The following is an 18364-nucleotide window of genomic DNA, read 5'->3' as shown; positions in this document are numbered from 1 at the left end:
GCTCGTTAGCAGAAGAAGGGGTGAATCCAGCATCTCTTTTTGCGCGGAGAACGTTTGCCACCACACACCCCCTAAAAGACCAGTCGGTGCTCCAGCTCCCCGCAGTTTTGCGGGTGGGCGACCAGGGGACGGGTTCACAGAGGTGGCTCCAAAATCCCGGGGGGGGGGGGGATGCTGGCGAATCTTCTTCCCTCCGCTGCAAGCCCGGTCCTGCAGGGCGTGAAGTTGCCGGGCTCCCCCAGGAGTGAGCCGGGTGTCCGGGAAGGGAGGTGCGAGGCGCTCCGGGGCGGGTCTTGGGCAGGTGGAGGCGGGCTGAGCCTCGGCTTTTGGCAGCTTCACAACAGGCAGAGGGAGCGGGGAGGACCCGGCGGCTGCTGCGGAGGATGTTAAGTTTGTGCTGGCTGCTGCTCCCGCTGGTGAGTGCCCGGCGTTGGTGCCTCTGGGTTTCCCGGGGTTGGGGGAGATGGGGCACCGCACATCTGGCTCCTGACACTGTTGCCCGCAGCTGGATGGCTCTGCAGCTGCCCCGCAGGATCCGGGGCGGGGGTGGGGGGGTGGGGGGGGGATATGTCCGCAGAGGCAGGGTAACTTTTCTCGTAACAGGGAGTAGGTAGAAAGAAAGAAAAATAAGGAAAGGATTGAAAAAAGGGGATGGGGATGTAGGAGGGGAGGAAAGAAAAAAATATTCCTGGGTTAGAGGTTTGATCCAGCTCTTTTCTTTAACATTTTCCAGCCCTAAGATGCTATTAATAAATGTCTTTTCATTTCCATTCGTTAGAATTGCAGTTTCCAAAGGACAGAAAAGCATCCCTGAATCAGAATAGCTGTAGCATGGCTTTAGAGGGACAGAAGGGGTCAGCTTGCTGTCCCAGCCGTCCTGAGAAAGGCAACTTTGCTGAAGAAGGAGGATAACTAAAAAGGAATAGTTCCTCCTGATGGATTTGGGACATTTACCTCTTTGAGAGGGCACTGATATTTTTACTGCTGAAGGCATCTGCTTATAATATCACCAAGCAGGAGCATGAACCGTCGTCTTATGTCTGCTATGGACTGGAGGCAGCAGGTGAGATTGTAACATTAAACATCAGGGAAGATGTATGAGCACAGAGACACAATTCAAGCATGAAGATCCCTCCCTAAGCCCCATGCTCTACTGCTGGCATTGCCTGGGCTGGTTAGCAAAAGCTAGTGTAAGTACAGGTACAGTCATATATCCTGTTTCCTCCTCAATCTTCAGCCTCAGAGGAGTGTTTGGAAACCTTCCTATGGGTGTGATTCCCAGGGAGTCATTAATTCTAACTTTAGCCGTTTCACAGTTAAATGTTTAGTGTAGGCTGGGATTCAGACTCCCGCTGTAGTCAAGGGGGAGACAGCCACCTTACCGGGAGGCTTTTCATCTTGTGAGATGTTCCTCTAGGGCCTGTTTTCTTCCGCTGATAACAGTGAGAGCCTAGACGGTTACAGACTGGTCTTGACCCTTCGGTTTTAAAAGGTGAAAGATGGGATGTAAATTTTCACACCTGCACCTCACATCCTCTGGAACTTGTTTTTTCCTCTGTATTTACACAGCTTTATGTACAAGTGATAGGATATAGGTCCTTGCTACATAAACCTTGTCACGTATAGTTATTATCATGTGCAATACCCTTCTTTCAGGGAAAACTAGTCAGCCTAAAGTGTTACACTGCTACAGGTAGAGAGACTTTGGCATCTGGACTAGCCTTTTTACACATAACAGAGGGACAACTTACTCTTGCAGCTGTCAGCAGAGTGGAGCTAACCTGAAGTGATGTATCATGCCCATCTGTGGGCTGCCACGCATCATTTTAACGTTTTAGCATATTGCAGCAGACTGTGCCCATAATAAAAGAAATTCTACAAACTGCATGCTCTACGTAGCTTTTGGCCTCAAAGTATAGCTCATATGTTAACATCAACTACATGTCTGGTAAGAGTCAGTGCTTTAAATATCAGTGGTTTTTGTGTCTCAAACTAGGTCTCGTGGGAAGCTTTGCACCCTAAGTTAGACAGCGAAGGCCAGAGACCCATAGGATGTATCGAGTAAACAGTGCTTTCATATTTCAAAGGATCATGTCAGAGCAGAGAAATAATTGTAGTGTGAATTCTGCAAATAATTCATTATTCAGTTAGGAAAATAAACCAGAAGGTTAATCCTGAAAACCTCCCCTGTGAAACTGTGTACTTTCACCTCCTATCAGCTCCACAGGGAGCTGTATGTTGCAGGATATACTTTGTGCCTTGTAGAATAAAGTCCTTGACATTAAAAATTACCATTTGCTTGTAAGTGACAAGGAACAGAGAGCAGTGGGTGCTGAAATGCATAAAAATGACTTTTCCCGTCTTAAAGAGTTCAGAGTCTCAGGAAACAGAGGATGGGGAACAGAAAAGGCTCTGCATCACTGTCCTCCCTGCTGAGCTAAACTGCTTTCTTCTTCAACCACGTAACAGCTTTTCACATTTCTGGGGAAGGGGTTCAGGAGGTGAGAATGGAAACATAGATGGGTTATCGTTGAGCTATACATTTGCTTTAAAAAAGCATTTCTTGCAGTAATAGGCATATGGATCCAAATCCATGGCAAGATGCTGAGCTCCCAATAAAACAGAGCTGGGTGCCTAAATTTCTGATATAGCTACTATTGGCTAATTTCCATTGGAGGAACATACATGCTTCTTCTAGGGATCCGGTCCCAGCAGACCTTAAATTCCTCTCCATAGGGAACTGGAGGTGTGGAAGAATCAATCTGTTTAGGTATTTCGTTAGCCTGGAGGGAGTTAATGGAGGGAGACAGGCTCCTGTACAGTGAGTCACTCTGTCCTCAAATAGGTGTCTGAGTGGTAGGAGGAATCCTTCCCTGGAACTGCATCTCTGCCTTCATTGATCATTAAGGGAGGCTTGATGGAGGAGTTTAGATTAATCATCTAAAATTATCTACCTAAAATTTGGACTCTTGTCTAAAGCTACTCATTTAGCCTCCCTCAGTACTACTGGGAGGAGGTGGAAACACTCTAAGAACAACGGCTATGGCTTCAGTTGAGTGAACCTTCTGATGGACTTTGACATCTAGGATTCTGTTCTTTGGGATTAGGTGACATGAACCCCACCTTTAGGCAAACATGCTACATATGCAGAAAGGGAGAAATTTCTCTTTAATTTGGAGGAATACTTGCAATAGAAGAAAATGAGGATCCTCAGCTATTAGTGTTCTGTTACTCTTTAAGTGTTAGTGGTAATGAAATGCTCTACCAAATTAGCATAGAGCTAATAAATTCATTTTCATTTTTCTCAAGCTAATACTAATTACATAAAGTTTATAAACAGAATAAATTACTGTGGCTGTATTGTCACATACAGAATACCTATGAGTAAATACATCTATTGATATACATGGATACATATGTATAGCAAGTACTGTTCTGTATAAGGCTATGCAGTTAAATACAGTCAGATAAATACAATACAATACACAGAGGAGCACTCAAGCATTACTCCAGTGTCTTAAAAACAATCTTGAAAAGATATTCCTCTAAATGACTGTAAGGCAATCAGTGTCTCAGCTTCTCTTGTTCCATAGGTAATCGAGTTAGAAAGAGAAAACAAACACTGAAAATGTCCTCTAGGTAGTCATTTTCAGTGAAAAAGACTCCTGAAATAATCTGTTTAACTGGCTGAAGAGAAAGATTGGAAATAGGTCTTTACCTTTGGGGTTGAAAGCTTCTGGGATCAGGACTGTGTCAGAGCTTGCAAGTTGAGGGCAGGACTTTCTGTGATAACTAAATATGTTGCTGGTGACCGGAGTCATGTCGCTGCTGTGGTGACCTCATGCTTTACAGTCAGTCAAAATCAAGAGCGGTAAACGTGGCTTGGGTATGGTAGAAACAAAGTGGATGCTCATCTATACTTACAAGCGCATTTGAGTGGTGGACTTTTTTGCTGCATAAGAAACCTTTGATTATTTTTTATAGTTTCTTGTAGTTTTCTGACAGGACATAACACTGCATATATTACATTATAAATATCCCAGAATTACTTACAGGCCACAGTGGATAGGAAGATCCTTGCTGTGGTAATTGTGAATGTAGTTGTACTGAAATGGACAAGAGCTTATGGAGCTTGAGGTTGGTCCCAGCTCCCTTCAAAACACATGTGAAAATTGGCCCTGACTTCAGTGACCTGTGCTTCCCAGTCTCAAAGCTTTCTAATTAACACTTGCCTTTTCGAGAAAGGAGTTAAGCAGATGGAAAGAGACAGACCTCATGGAAGATTTTGATGAGATATATTCAACAGTCTGAGAAGTTTGTGAAAAAGGCTGAGGAGTTCTTTGTCTTCTTCAGTTATTCGACCTGTGTTCAACATTTTTCATCAGCCTCCTTCCATCCTATAAGCCTTTTCTGTTTATCAAAATTTCAGCTGAAAAAAATCTATGCATTTCAGAGCATATCCTGGTTCTCCAGGATGTGCCTTTGGCATTGCTGGCCAACTTTCAGGACTGAGTGAATGCTTCGTTCCACAGTTAAAAATGGGTAGGGAATGTGAAAGTTTTGAATGTATTTTCTGTGCCTTTCTGTACCCTAAAATACCAGGTGAGTTTTAATCCTCCAACCTGGGAGTCAGTGTGTGACGTGAATGGCAGACAACTCTGGTTTTGTATAAGGGAAAGCTAAAATATTCAGGCATCAGAGTCATGTCAGAAAAACTGAACAGGAGAAGCACAGACAGAGAGAACAGGGAGTATAGAAATTATTTCAGAGAAGAACTGAGATGAGATCTGAGACATGAATGCAAGCTGTAGAGACAGAGGCAAAAAGAACAGCCTTGGTAAATTATTTATGCACTTGACGCAAAACCTATTCGTGAGGTTTTAGGATTGCACTGCATTGGAAACTAAACCGGATCACTGGAAAGACCCTTCAAGTTTTTGAAGCCTTCCCATCTTGCCAATGAATTCAGCCGCTTCTTCAATTTTTGATTAATTTTCCAAAAGAGTAAGTGTTACCAATTTATTTCTTGTTCTTTGATCCCATTGAATTGCTCTTTCAAAAATGACTAATATATTCGGTGCCCAGCTTTGAAGCACTTCCCTTATTTTCAGAGAGCATAGAAAATGTCCCTACTTTTCCCCAAGTGTGCTAATGGACTTCTTAATGAGTGAAGATCTGTCTTTTATGTGACATCTAAATTACAGTTTTTCTACCACCACAACAGTCTAGGGGCACCATCTTTGGATGGGCTCTCAGGAAAGATTGCTTTTAACCAATTTGCACTAAGTATGGCATGAGGATGTTGCTAGAAAAACGCTCTTCCCAGTGCTTGCTAAGTCTGATGTTGTCCAACATGAACAAATCAAAGCCCAAAGCGCCATTAGATTGATTTTTCTGTTCAGATTTGGGCAAATAAATAAACTGTCATGTGACAGAGGAAATACAAAACAATGTTATACTTACTATCAGTGAGCATACCACTTAAGGTTTCAACGCAATAACCTTACAGATGTTAAGAAAAGGAAGTCTAAAAGTAAGGACAAGCCCAAAATCTGGCTCTCTAAACTGTCTCAGGTTTTTAGCATGCCTACCCTGTCATAGGTAACTTTTTAAAGTTCACTGTGTGATTGCTTTGTTCCAGGCAAGATTGTTTCAGTGGTTAGGACTTAGAGTTAAGATGCCCCTGTGAATTTTGGCTGGTCGCTAATGCTCAAGCCAGCAAAAAGGTCTTCGTGTCGTGATGCTCAGCAATGCAAAACCCCATTCCTTGAGTGCTGTCTACAGCACTGCACGAAACCTCAAAGTTTGCTGTATAAGCCTTGGGGTGAAGGCACTCCATTGTAATTTTCAGTAAGGTTCATGCCAGGTTACTGCCTAGCTACTAGGAAATGTTGATCCAAGAAGTAGCATTTTAAATCAGCTTATTACTGTGGTAGGGAAAACTGTGTCAGATTGGACATCCCTGCCTCAGAAACCTCTGTTTTGTTTTGATTCTTAAATTACCCTTTTCTAAGGTGAACAGGAGCTACTCTTTCCCTACAGGAGCTCAGTCATTACAGCAGATGCCTCCCAAATTGCACTATGTCCCTGCAACAAATGCAGAGCCCCTGCTTTCTAGAAAGCCCCATCACCTAACCATTGTAGGCAGATTAGAGCAACAACATGCACTTTTCTCTCAAGGCACTGTGGGATTAATAACAAAAAATAAGTAAGCCATATCCAACAAATCACAAGCAATGCTCTACTCAGAAGGCTTTTCTTTAACTGTAAAATGGTTTAATGTCTTTCTTTTTCTCAAAGCCTGAGGAAAACCAACAAATTGAAGCATCATCACTGTTCTCAGTTTCTTATATGTGTCATTTTTTTCTTTTTTTTTTTCTTTCTTTTTTTTTTTTTTCTTTCTTTGTAACAGTGGGAATACTTCCAGTAAGGTTACAAGATTATTAGTTAACACCACCAGCCTCACTTTTGCTTCTTACGGGATGATCTGTAGGTTACATCTACAATTGCACTTGATGTTGATTTTCAAACACTGAAGTGTCAGTAATATTTAACCTATGCACTGGCCTGTAACAAAACCTCTGGGCTCTGGTGGCTATAGCCACCCGCACCCCAAATCCAGTAACCCAGAAGCAAACAAAATGTAAGCATGCTGATTAATTGCTTAGCTAGCAGTGGTAGTGGGGTTGCCTACAATTTCACCATTGGTGAGTATCATCAGCAATAGGTCAGGATTTCTAGAAGAAAATGTAAAATCATGTTTTCTGGTGATTCATCATTGCTCTCAGAGGCGGGAGTCTGGAGTATATGAACCAGGGATCTGATCTGTTATGGCAATTCCTCTGTCATGTAAAACCAAGGCAATACAACTTCCCTGCAGGTAGGGTATGGGCTTCCCCAGCAACTGTAAATGAATAGCACTCCACTGATTTCAGTGCAGCTCTGCTGAATTATGGTGAGTGAGGGTCTGGTTCAACAGGTCTAGATCTACCAAAGGAGAGAAAAAAGGACATGCAGCGTACTTCGAGCAGCAGGCAGTCTGGCACACATATTCAATGTTCAACGTACCATTTGGGAGAGCTCAGCCGCTTAGTCCCTCATTTATGTTCCACCTGCACCTGCTGCATGTGTTGCTTAAGTTGGCCTTTGGAGAAAGATAACCCTTCCTCCTCTGAAACTTTTCATAACTACTTATGTGCCTGTTTCCACCATTCCCAGCACCTCTGGCATGAGGAGGGAGTTAAGTTAACCCACCTCTCCCAAGTCCTTGTTTCTCAAAGGCATTTCAAATTTCCTTTCATGGTTTTGATTTCATTTTGGGTTATGACTGGCCATCGCTTTCAAGCCTTTTGCCAGAGGACTCAGTATAGATGGTAAGTTGTATAGCATCTTGTCAAGTTGTCATGACTTTTAAATGTCAAGCCTAAGAATATTCCAAATACAAAGTTTCTCAGCAGTAACAGAGTCCAGAAATTCCAGAAAGTAGAGAAATTACTTCTTTTCTGTCCAGCTGAATCTATCTTTATAAACTGAAATAGTGAGAGATTTATGTAGCAATCATTTTGTTACTACTACTCAAATAATTCATTTGTTATGTAGGCCGAATGCGAAGTGAAATGTATGTTAAAAGATAAAGCAATGAGCAGAGATCCTATTAATACCTGAAAAAATTCATTTCAGAACTGTATTACTGTAGCTGAACAGCAAGAAGTACTATTTTAAGAGTCACTCATGCTGATTTATAAAATGTATTTTGAATTACCCACTGGAGGAATATAATGCATGAAAAAAGCCATGTCTTAATTTTCTCTTCAAACAGTGTCCTTAATCCTTTTTCTGTTCTAATATTAGGATGTATGAACCATCTCTAGGGCCGCATAATTAAATGCAGTCTGTCTATGCTACTTTAAAACCCAAATGCAGGCGGAATTTTTAAAGGTTTTTAAAGATAAAGTTGTGTTCTATTTTTTTTCCCCTAGGCAGATATTATTGCTAAAATGTAATAGTCTACATGACTTCCACTAAAGTTTCTGTGGAGGCTAAAGGAAGTCCTGGTTGCACTGCTCACTGAAAACATTCTGAAGGCCAATAAATCAACTTTCTGAGACTGAAAAGGCAATATAGCAGTGATGTTTTCATCTGTACTGTGTTTTCAAAGTCATTAGGGGTTTAGAATGGCCTACAGTCTTCCTCAGAAATGTCTCAGAAAGCCTTCAATCCATCATTTCAATTAAAATCACTACCCCCATGAGCTCCCCTGGCTTTGCCTTGAATAGCACAGCTTGTAAAGGAGTAAACCCTCTGCTCTATTCCATGTAAGACTCCCTATGTCTTGAAGATCCCAATATCCCAAAGGAGGCTTTGGTGCAATGTTTAGTTGTCTGAATACAGTTCAGTTGCTTTCTAGACTCTATTGACTCTATTGGCTCTGGATTTAATTCAGTTACCTAAACATGGGTGTGTAGAATTATTTGAGACATCAAATAATGCATTTGAGAATTCTACATGGAGCTGGCAAAATTAATGCAGAATGGACACAAGAGGGCTGAGATACCCTATAGCATCCCAAATGGCACTCACCGTTCCGGGGCGAGTGAGACATCCATGGATCCATCCAAATTTCCATGGACTGCAAAAGAAGCTCAGATAACAAGGTCACATGTAGACATTGACACTGTAGATTCTTTCTCAGAACTTAATTGTCTTTCCAGAGGCAATCATTTTGGGATGTTCTAGGGTGTTAAGAACATCTTCACAATCACAGCAGATATGATGCAGGACTACAGGGGACATGAAACTTTCTGGAGTGGGAGATGGAGGCCAAGCAAAATACATGAGAGCACCTAAATGACTCTAGGTATCTGCACTTAAGAAGATGAATCCAGACCCTGTTCAACAACTGATGTCTAGAAATCTATTTATCTGTTTAAATGTAGGTATCTTAATCTGTGAGATAAATATCATTCCGTAAGCTCCAAAACAAGTCACTATTTTTTTCTCATTTCTTCATCTGGTAAAATAGAAACAGTGCCTTTGTCTAAGGAGTGTGTAGCAACTCAGCATCCTCAGACAAGATGTTGATAAAATTTTGTAATCACTCAGATTAAACTATGACCAAAAGTACCATTTTTCTAATTTCTCTAAATTCTTGGACTTCAGTATTTCTTATTTAAACCCCAATGGACATAAAACTTCTGCTCCTATTTATTGCTTCTATTATTATAGTTATACCAACTGCATTCAGAATGGAAGAGCTTACACCATGCTCTGTCAGTAGAGTGATTTGTATGGCACTATAATCTCAAGGTTTCAAAGACCAGGAGCCCATTCTATTAGTAGCAGCATCAAAGCAGAGTAGGCACACCCTCCTGAAGAGTAATTAAGACTTTATTGTCACACTTAGGGCTAATTCCTCCAATAAAGAAAACGTGATTCTTGGGAGCTCCCAAGAATCAAAATAGGAATATTTTGCCAATAGGTAGCTCTGAACACCCAAAATAGTTAACTAAAAAAACCCCCAAAACCCAACAACATGTATATTTAAAGAAATTTATTTATTTTTATTTGTTTTACGGGGTCAGACTGCATGTATGTTTGGGGGTCTCAGTGTGAATATTCCCATAGCTGATGGATTCATTCAATTTTGGCCAGTTGACAAAGAGGTGGAGAACCAAAGACTGTGAAATCCATTTAAGTTTTGTGAAAAACATAGGTGTAATGGAGAGGTGGTATAAATGTCCAGATTGGAGAAGAGGTGCTATGCGAGCTTGACTATTATGATACGCTGAAGAATCCATACGGGTATGCCTATCCAGATGCGTATACAAATCGATAAATGTACAAGATCACAACCTCCTTCTGCCGTTTACCTGTCCTTTTTGCAGAAAAACCTTCAGCTGGAGTTTTCACATTCTTAGACGTCAAAGTATCAGCCACAAGGTACAAACTGGAAAGAAACCTGGCTCTTCTATTTCTGATAATCACAGAACTTCTTTGTTTGTTTTGTCTTTCTCTCACCGAGGTTGTGGGAATCCATCCAGAATGCAAGATATTCCAGCAGGTGGTCAAAGAGGAGGCGCTTTGCTTAGAAAAGAATGAATCTGTTTCACCTGATCTTAAAGGTAATGGTCCTGATTGTCAAGCTCTGGCACGAATATCCCTTGTATATCACTTCAAGGACACAATGTCAAGATACCATTTGTTCTCCTGAGTCAAGATTTGATTCCTCTTATATTTGGTTTCTTAACAGTTTGAAGTGCTTTTTCTATAGGCTGGGACTTTACCTCATCTCTTAGACATCTTTAAAAGCTCAATGTCTAAGTCAGGATTTGTCTTCTTAGATTCCCTTAAAGTAAATGGAGGAAGATAGGTGTCCCTAGAACATGTTTCATTGCCTCTGGTTTAGATGCTTACTTTAGGATGAGATGAATCATCTGGAGTCATATTTCTCTTTACTAACTACAAAATGAGACTAAGATGATTAGTTCAGTCCCTGACAAGTTTAGATGCTTGGTTAGGGCAGGAAAACCCTACTTGGAATTTCTTGCATTCCTAAAGTATTTGCTGTGTTCTTTACTTATATCTTCCACAGAAGACACTGAAAAGCCTGCTGAAATTATATCATGTTGGGAATCATTCCAATCTGGTGAAAATATTCTTTGCGAAAAAATGAAAGGAAAAAATAATCCCAACTTCTTCAAAATATTCTATTTTTACACTTTTGGAGGTTCTGTGTTTCGTTTGAAAAGATTTATTACGGTGGTGTTTTGAAATCTATTACAGGCTCAGATATAAATTTTGACAATTAAAATGAACATTTCAGAGAGCCTGTAAAATATTTTTTAAAATGCTGTGTAGGGGGTTCTCTTTGCTGGGGTTTTGGCAGTGTGGAGACATGTTTTGAATTGATTCAAAGTGAAATTTCAAAATGTTCAAACTCTTTCAAAAGTTCAGTCATATTTTTTCTGTCCAACTTTGCTTAGAAAAGTATGAATCCACCTCAGTGAGATTTTTCACTTGGCATGAATTATCAGATGTTCATTTTCTACAGAGAAGTTATGACACAAAGATGCCACATGCGCTTGGTATGAATAGAAGTATTGCAACCACCTGGAAATCTGCCTTTAGCAGCCTACCGAAATTTAGAGACTAACCCCCAGGATATTTCCTTTATCTTCTTATTTATTTTTCTGCAACCTTTCCAATCACTAATGTCTGATATCCTTCTTGTACTTGCCTACTCTATTTTAGTGGTATTCCCCCCCACACCTTTTAATCAAGTCCAGAATACCTCCTAGACACATTTTGCACTTGGAACACCCAGTAATCCACCCAAAAAAGTTCTGGCAAAAAACAGGTGTTTTCGATAATGATTTATTACATGCATTACCGTATGACATTCCAAGTATTTTTCTCTTTACCAGAAAAATAATTACATGATTTGGGAATCCTCTTTGTAGCAAAGGCTGCTCAAAGAAATAAAAACTGCTCAAACTTCTGTTAAACTATTTAAAAACCTTGAATTTTGTCAACTCTGATCTTCTCAAAGCTCCCCTTTCCACCTTTTATTCCCTAGAGATGGAAAAAACTTTATGAAAATCTGTTCTGGTATTTACAGCCTTTCTCAATATAGTTTAAAATGAAACATTAGATCTGGAAAAACAATTAATCCCCAATATTTTATCTGGGATATTTTAAAATTAGACTAGGATTGGTGAAAGTCCCTGGCTTGCATTTCAGTTTTCAGGAATTGCTCATGAGAGAAACTGAAGGATCACAATTTGCACAGAGTTACTTCTCAGCACTCACAGAGAATCTGAGCTGGAATTAGTCTATGTTGCAGACTTTTTTGTCTAAAGTATTTCCACTTTATTTTTGTTGTACAAAGCGGTGTCTAATGAGTGTCATCAGTAGAGTCCAGGGTGCAATTCCTCTCATCTTGAAGTGGATGTGTAAAATAGGTCAGTTGAATCAAGCTTTAAAAATGCTTATTTTCCTCCATTGTCTAAAAAGGAAAGAGCCCTGGGTTACTGAAGAAGACTTAAATATCTATGATGTCAGCATTACTTGATTCAATTCCTACTGCAGTTGTCTTGATGGAGTCTCAGGTGACTTGGACAATCATTAGTCTCTTGAAAATCTTGGCATGTAAAATGCTCTTGCTGTCTCTGCACTCAGCGGTTTCTCTGATATAAACTGTAGAAGTCACTGGAAATGAAGCCAGATCTAAGACTTAAAACATACAGGTTCCACTCTTACATAAGGTCACATGATTCTGGTTTTTAACCCCACATTGTCAAATACGATAGATTTTTAGACCCAGCTCCTCAAAGGTACTATAGTCCCTCTAAGAGGGACCCTTTGACTCCCTAAGTCTAAGTGTGTGGGCCACTGCATGTCTAAGTGGGACTCATATTACCTGACTTTACTAATTTGAAAATTAGCAGCCTAGTTTAGGCTATAATCATCAGAGAGACCTAGGTATTTGCAGCGAGTGATTCATCCCGTCCTCAGAAAGGAGCCGCCAATATATGGGATGAATCACGTGCTGGAAGTCCCTGTCTCTTTCTACTGATTACAGAGGGACCACAGCTAAGATTAGCTAACGTATTTTAGACAATTAAAATTAGAGATAATGAATCAGGGCTTTTATTTTCCCATCTGGCAAATAGGGGATACCAGGAATTTCATCCTCCTAAGGGTGATGTGAGGATAATGCTGTGGGAGATTCTTAGGACTATCCTTTTGGAAGCCAGAGAGTAACTTTGCTTAGCTACAGGCAAGTAATATTGCTTCCACATTTCAGCTCTTGACAATTTTAGATTCTCCTTGTCATCAGTCACAGAGGAAACAGAAAAGTACCAGTGAAAGAAAATAACACCTCCCAAATGAAACTCATGCACTGCTTTATATCCACCTTACGACTATCTAGAGATTAGTCTCAGTTACAATGCGGTGCTTTTTTTATTGGTTCAGGCACCTTTACACGCTGATAATTTTTCTGTGCTGTACCCACACCTACTTGCCAACAGACACTGTGAGACCACAGCTTGGGTCTCAATGTGATGCATCCGCGACAAAACTGTGATTAACTAAAACTTCTGAAAACCCTTTTTATCGGACTCATGGCTAGTAGCACGCCCTGCATCACCAGCTAGCAATCTCTGGTTTAGGGAACCTTGTGAATGCCAACCAGTCAGACCTACTCCTGATGATGGTTATTGTATATGATGCTGAGGGATGTTCTAGTTTGGGATGAACCTAATCCCTGTTGAAGTTCATTGTAAAAATGCCATTGATTGCCTAAGACCAGGACTTCAGCCCTTATTTCCTTTAAGTCAGGTGAAACTGGTAGACTTTAATCATGGAATCAAGAGACTAAGGCTCTTAAGTCTGAAGTTTTTCAGTTAGACTCTGAAAAAAGTAATGAGAAATCTCAAGTGCTAGTAATTATTCAATATTTTAATTTTGGTGACTTTTGTTTTGACAATAGAAAGAGCTCCAGTTGATTTGACTTTCAGATTGTGTCTGCTTGAATTTCAGGTACATTCTCTCATGAGATAAGGTGGGGAAGGTCCAGCTGGAATGCCAAGTGCATATGTGAGTGACGATGCATTCAAGGAGAAGAGGAAAACAATACAATCATTCATTTGCAGAGCTGCATGTCCTGTTGTGCCTCTTCTTCATGCATGTGAATTAGTGGGAAAGCCACAGACAATCTCATTACGGAAGATCAACTGTGTGATGTTCTGTGTGTGTTTCTTTATTTAGAGACACTTTTTTTTCAGGGTGCACCAGAGATTGGGATGGTCTAACCTGCTGGCCCAGAGCCACTTTTGGGGAAGTGGTTAAAGTTCCCTGTCCAAGATTTTTTGAAGAAATTACCAATATCCACGGCAAGACTTTTTTCCTATTCTTTTTATCCCTAGATATTTTGAAAATAAATTCTAACAGTTAAAGATTCAGTAACTTGCCTATTTTCCTGATTCGCAATGCTATTTTATGTCAGTTGACATAGAGTAATTATCCAGATACACATCTTGGCTTATGATCAATATTTGGCACTCTTCTGTTTTGTGTTATGCTGTACTAATTGTCTAATCTCTTTGGTGGTCTAAAAAATATGGGTAATTGCACTACGTTGCTAAGGTTACAAAGGAATATAAGTATGTCATAGAAACACTGATTTATAAAGTCACAGAATAATTAGTGTTAGAAAGGTCACCTAGTCCAATCCTCCAGTCAGAGCAGGACCAAGTTCAAAAATTGTATCTAACTTCAAAGCTAGATCAGGTGGCTCAGGACGTTGTCCGCAAACACAAATTATGTTGTAAATGCAGGATAGGCTGCATAATTTGATTTCCTCTGTGTAAAGATTGGATTTGCAGAATGAATTTCCTATATGAAATGTAAAAGTTCCACTGCATCTTGAAATGAATGGGAACATCTGTCTCAACTTTTCAAATGATAGATATATAGAATATTATAAGTCTGTAGCTAATCTTGCTGAACATGACTAGACCTGTAAGTGCCTAACTTAAGAATCAAAGTAGGAATAAAAATTTGTTTTTTCTTGTCAAAACTTAAAGAAGACCCTCCTCTGTAATTCATTCTCTGATATATTTTACCATTAAAGGCTTCCTTCAGAGAAACTGTACACAGGAGGCATACTGGTCAGAACCATTCCCACCATACACCATTGCCTGTGGATTCGATGAAGGTTCCAGTAAAGGGCCTGAGGATCAGGTGAGTTTTTGATTTCCTGCTTGTGGGTGTCTCCAGAGCACCCTCTTTTGAGTGTGCTGAGAAGTTGTACGCTCCCGCACATATGAGCCTTGTCAGAATCCAGTAATTACCCGTCTTCAGTGCTAAGCTCAAACCTTTTAGGTATAGTTAGAGACTGTTTAACAAATTAAGCTTAATATAAAGCAAAGGAGTAGCAGGTAGCACTTTTTTCTCGATCCGATTGTCTCCTCTTGGTGTTAATCAGTAGACTCATGATTAGTTCACTTGTCCTGCCTAACAAAGACTTTGGTTCTCTGACAGAGGTGATTTGAATCCACATCATGCACCCATCTCCCGGGGAAGCCCTACCAACCAGTCTGTGGGGAATTTTTCAGGGAAAATTCCTTTTGTTCCCTCCTGTTGTTTGTTTGTCCAGATTTTCTTTGAGTCAGAGAAAAAGATTCCATAACTTCATAGCATGGTGGCTAATGCACTTCTCTAAGAGGGAACTCTTGGATGCCATTGAATATTTTCACACTTTATCTTAGGTGTTCAGTGGAGTAGGAAATTAACCTCTATTTTTCCTACCTAAAGAGCATCATTAGGAGCTCAGTTAGGCTCCAGGAGTGTTTCTTTTTCACCCACATCTTCATATGATTTAAATTTCCATGTTCCTCATCATCAGCTTGGCCCCAGGACAGGAATGCCTCAGTGGTGTTACTGCCTCAGTGGTGAGCTTTGCCTCATGGCTGAAGGTTGTTGATTAACAGAGATGTGCTTGCTGCTTCTGCCTCTTGAGTTCTGACCTGTGCTAAATGGGACAGTTCCAGCATGAAAGAATAGGGGTGTCTCCATCCCCTCATCTCCTGTCTGTATGGGGCAAGGTTCATAGATCTTGTATAAATGCACTAGCTCCTGGGGTACATCGCTGCCTCCTCCTCCTATTGTATTTTGATAGAAGTGATAGACTACCTCCAATCTGTGAAAGAACAGGCTGACTCATATAACTCCTTGTGAGTGTTTTTGGTTCTCCAGGGATGAAAGCTCAAACACGGCAGTACTAGTTCAGGTAACTGAATCTTTAGGAAGTGTAGACACAGTTGGTGTCAGCTATTTGGCTCCATGAGCTTAGAAACTCAAGCACAGCTGTAATAGGCAGTACAGATATCTGGAGCTCAGTTCCCCACCTGTAAACTGAGAATATTTGTGCTTCTTTACCCCATGGGGAAGCTAGAAAGATAAATGCTTAAAAAACTTCTGGAAAGTTGCTGGAAACCATGCAAAGAGTTAAGAAGGGTTCAGTCTCAGGTGTGAGACTGGTAAGGTGCCACGTATTCTGGTACACAGTTCTCCAGCCATGGGGCCAGCTGCCATGGCACGGCTCTCACCCACAGACCTGAACTCTCTTACTCTCCAGACCAGGGTGGCTTTCTCCAAGCAGTCTCTGGCTTGTGCTAAGCCAGGCATAGTCTGTAGCTGGACTCGGCTGCAATCAAGCAAGGGACTATATTTACATTTTAACATTATGGAAGATTTCAGGGCAGAGCTCATGTCTGTGCTGTGGCTGTGTTTAGTTTGTTATTGCAGACAAACCCACAAAGTCTATAAAAGGAAGATATGATCAGTGAGCTCTACTGCATTGTAAGCACAAGGAAGCAGGTGAGAAGAATCCCACTTATATTCTAAGAGAACTACTTGTTTTGTATTTTGTATCTGCAGTGAGGACTTACGATGTCTTCTGCATATAGTGTTGGTTTTTTAGCTACCCTACAAAAGCAGATAAAATGCATCAAAATACTTCATTGTTCAACTGAAGAACCTATTTTCTAATTTTCACCTGTGTTTTGAAAATACTGTATAAAAGATTAGAACTATTTCAGAAACACCAGTATGATTCCTAGGTTGTCAGGGTTGCATGATTTATTTATGGGTCTACTTAAAATTGTTAATCGGTTGTCTCAACCTAGAATTGCTGCCTTTTGGATAAACAGAGTTTGGATCAATTAGAGAACAAAGTGCCCATTGCATTTGCAAGGAGGAAATTTGCCTGGATTCAGATAATTTAGTTTCTTAGGATTTTGAATAATTAGGTGATCTTGTAGTGAATCAGAATAAAATGTGCATAGCTAAAGCAATGTAAACATGCTTCATTTTTCTTGGGACATAGGATATTTGAATGCAAAACAAACAAGCAAACAAACTATAAAGAATTTACAGTGTTACAGTATGCGGCTGCTGAATGAACTGTTTGTCCAAAGAATTAAAGGCTGAGAGGTTATTTTCTTGGCTTTAACTTTCCTACCTCTAAAGTGTGATGTGACTGTTTCCCAGTGGTTCGGTTTCCTCACCTGTAAAGGGCAAGTTTTATTTCTCTTTTAACTGTAGCTGTTTATGAAAATTAACACTTATCAAATCAGTGGGAAACATCCTTTGAGATAAACAGAGTAGAATCTGGCCCAAGTTTAAAGTGATGGATTCACAAATCACCCATCAGCAAGCTTCAGTGCCCTAGAGTCTTTAGGCACCTGTAGGAGAAAATGCAGTTACTTAACAAAAGTAACATTTTCCTGTTGAACATGCTCAAAGACGTCACTATTTCATATGAGCCTGTGGGCTGTGGAACCTGTCTCCTGTGTAAGGTTATGCAGGATTCAAAAGAAAAAAGGTGTGTTGGCAATGGAGGGGAAAACCTGAATCAGATCTTAAGCACGCAAAGCAGCACATAGGTGATGGGAATGACTAGGAAGGGAAAATGTATCTTAGTGAAATAAGCACACAAGCATGCATGCTGCATAACCACCAGCATTGGTCTGTGTTCTCTTTTTCTCATAGAAATCATATTATTCTGCATTTTGGCGTGTCTACACTGCTGGCTATGCAGCATCAGTGACTTCACTCATTACAGCTCTAATTGTCTTTGCTGCCTTCAGGTAAAAAAAAAATGGTCTTTTTTTCAGGATGTCTTAAGATAGCTTCATCCTAATTCCTCTCCAACCCTCTGTGTTTTTGTTTTGTGGGATTTTTTTATTATTTTCAAATCCTTCTCAGACATAACACTGTTGATGGCAATGGGTCCTTCTCTATTCATGTTGTGGCATTTCCCTGCGGATGTTAAAACAATAAAGCTGGCTGAGCGGTCTATCTTAGTCTCTTTAATGATGCCATACAGTGGAAATGCTCCAGCCTGTTATCACTATTAACATAAGATAACTATTCCTCCAGTGCATAGCAGGACATACTCTGCAGAAACTGAGTGTCTCGCGTCACTGGACCAGTAGTAATTCTAACCTGTCCATTCCCTCTGTGAAGGACCATATGGGAGCTATAGAAAGAGATTTAAAGAAATTTAAATGTCGTGTTTGATGATGTTGGATATTAGGAAATGGATCCTGTGTTTGATTGGTTCCAATGCACTTAGACAAAAGCCTTAAGCTTACTCTGCAGGCAGGAGGGCAGAGCACAGAAGCAGCTTCCTAACTGGAGTGGATTTGCAGTCTCAAAGGTCATATCACTTACAGAGAGACCCCCAACCAAGAGGCTGATCTATCCAAACCTTGAAGGAGATTTCTTCAGCTCAAGGTCAAACTGTGGACAGGGCAATCTAGGGAAATGCAGTCTAGGGTAAGGCAGCTACTTCTCT

General features: G+C 40.5%; 1 protein-coding gene across 1 annotated transcript in view; it reads left to right on the top strand.

Annotated features, from left to right (window-relative positions):
- Positions 1–383: 383 nt before the first annotated feature.
- Positions 384–18364, top strand: part of LOC143157551 (vasoactive intestinal polypeptide receptor 1-like) — a 31414-nt gene continuing 13433 nt past the window's right edge. Inside the window, exons 1-5 of the mRNA XM_076332378.1 lie at positions 384–416; positions 10022–10121; positions 13788–13895; positions 14636–14745; positions 17557–17654. Coding sequence (XP_076188493.1) covers positions 384–416; positions 10022–10121; positions 13788–13895; positions 14636–14745; positions 17557–17654 — 449 coding nt within the window. The remainder of the gene's footprint in view (positions 417–10021; positions 10122–13787; positions 13896–14635; positions 14746–17556; positions 17655–18364) is intronic.

Source organism: Aptenodytes patagonicus, chromosome 2 (genome assembly GCF_965638725.1).
Source record: "Aptenodytes patagonicus chromosome 2, bAptPat1.pri.cur, whole genome shotgun sequence".
NCBI lineage: Eukaryota > Metazoa > Chordata > Aves > Sphenisciformes > Spheniscidae > Aptenodytes > Aptenodytes patagonicus.
Note: the sequence above shows the minus strand (reverse complement) of the source record. Positions and strands in the feature narration are given on the sequence as shown.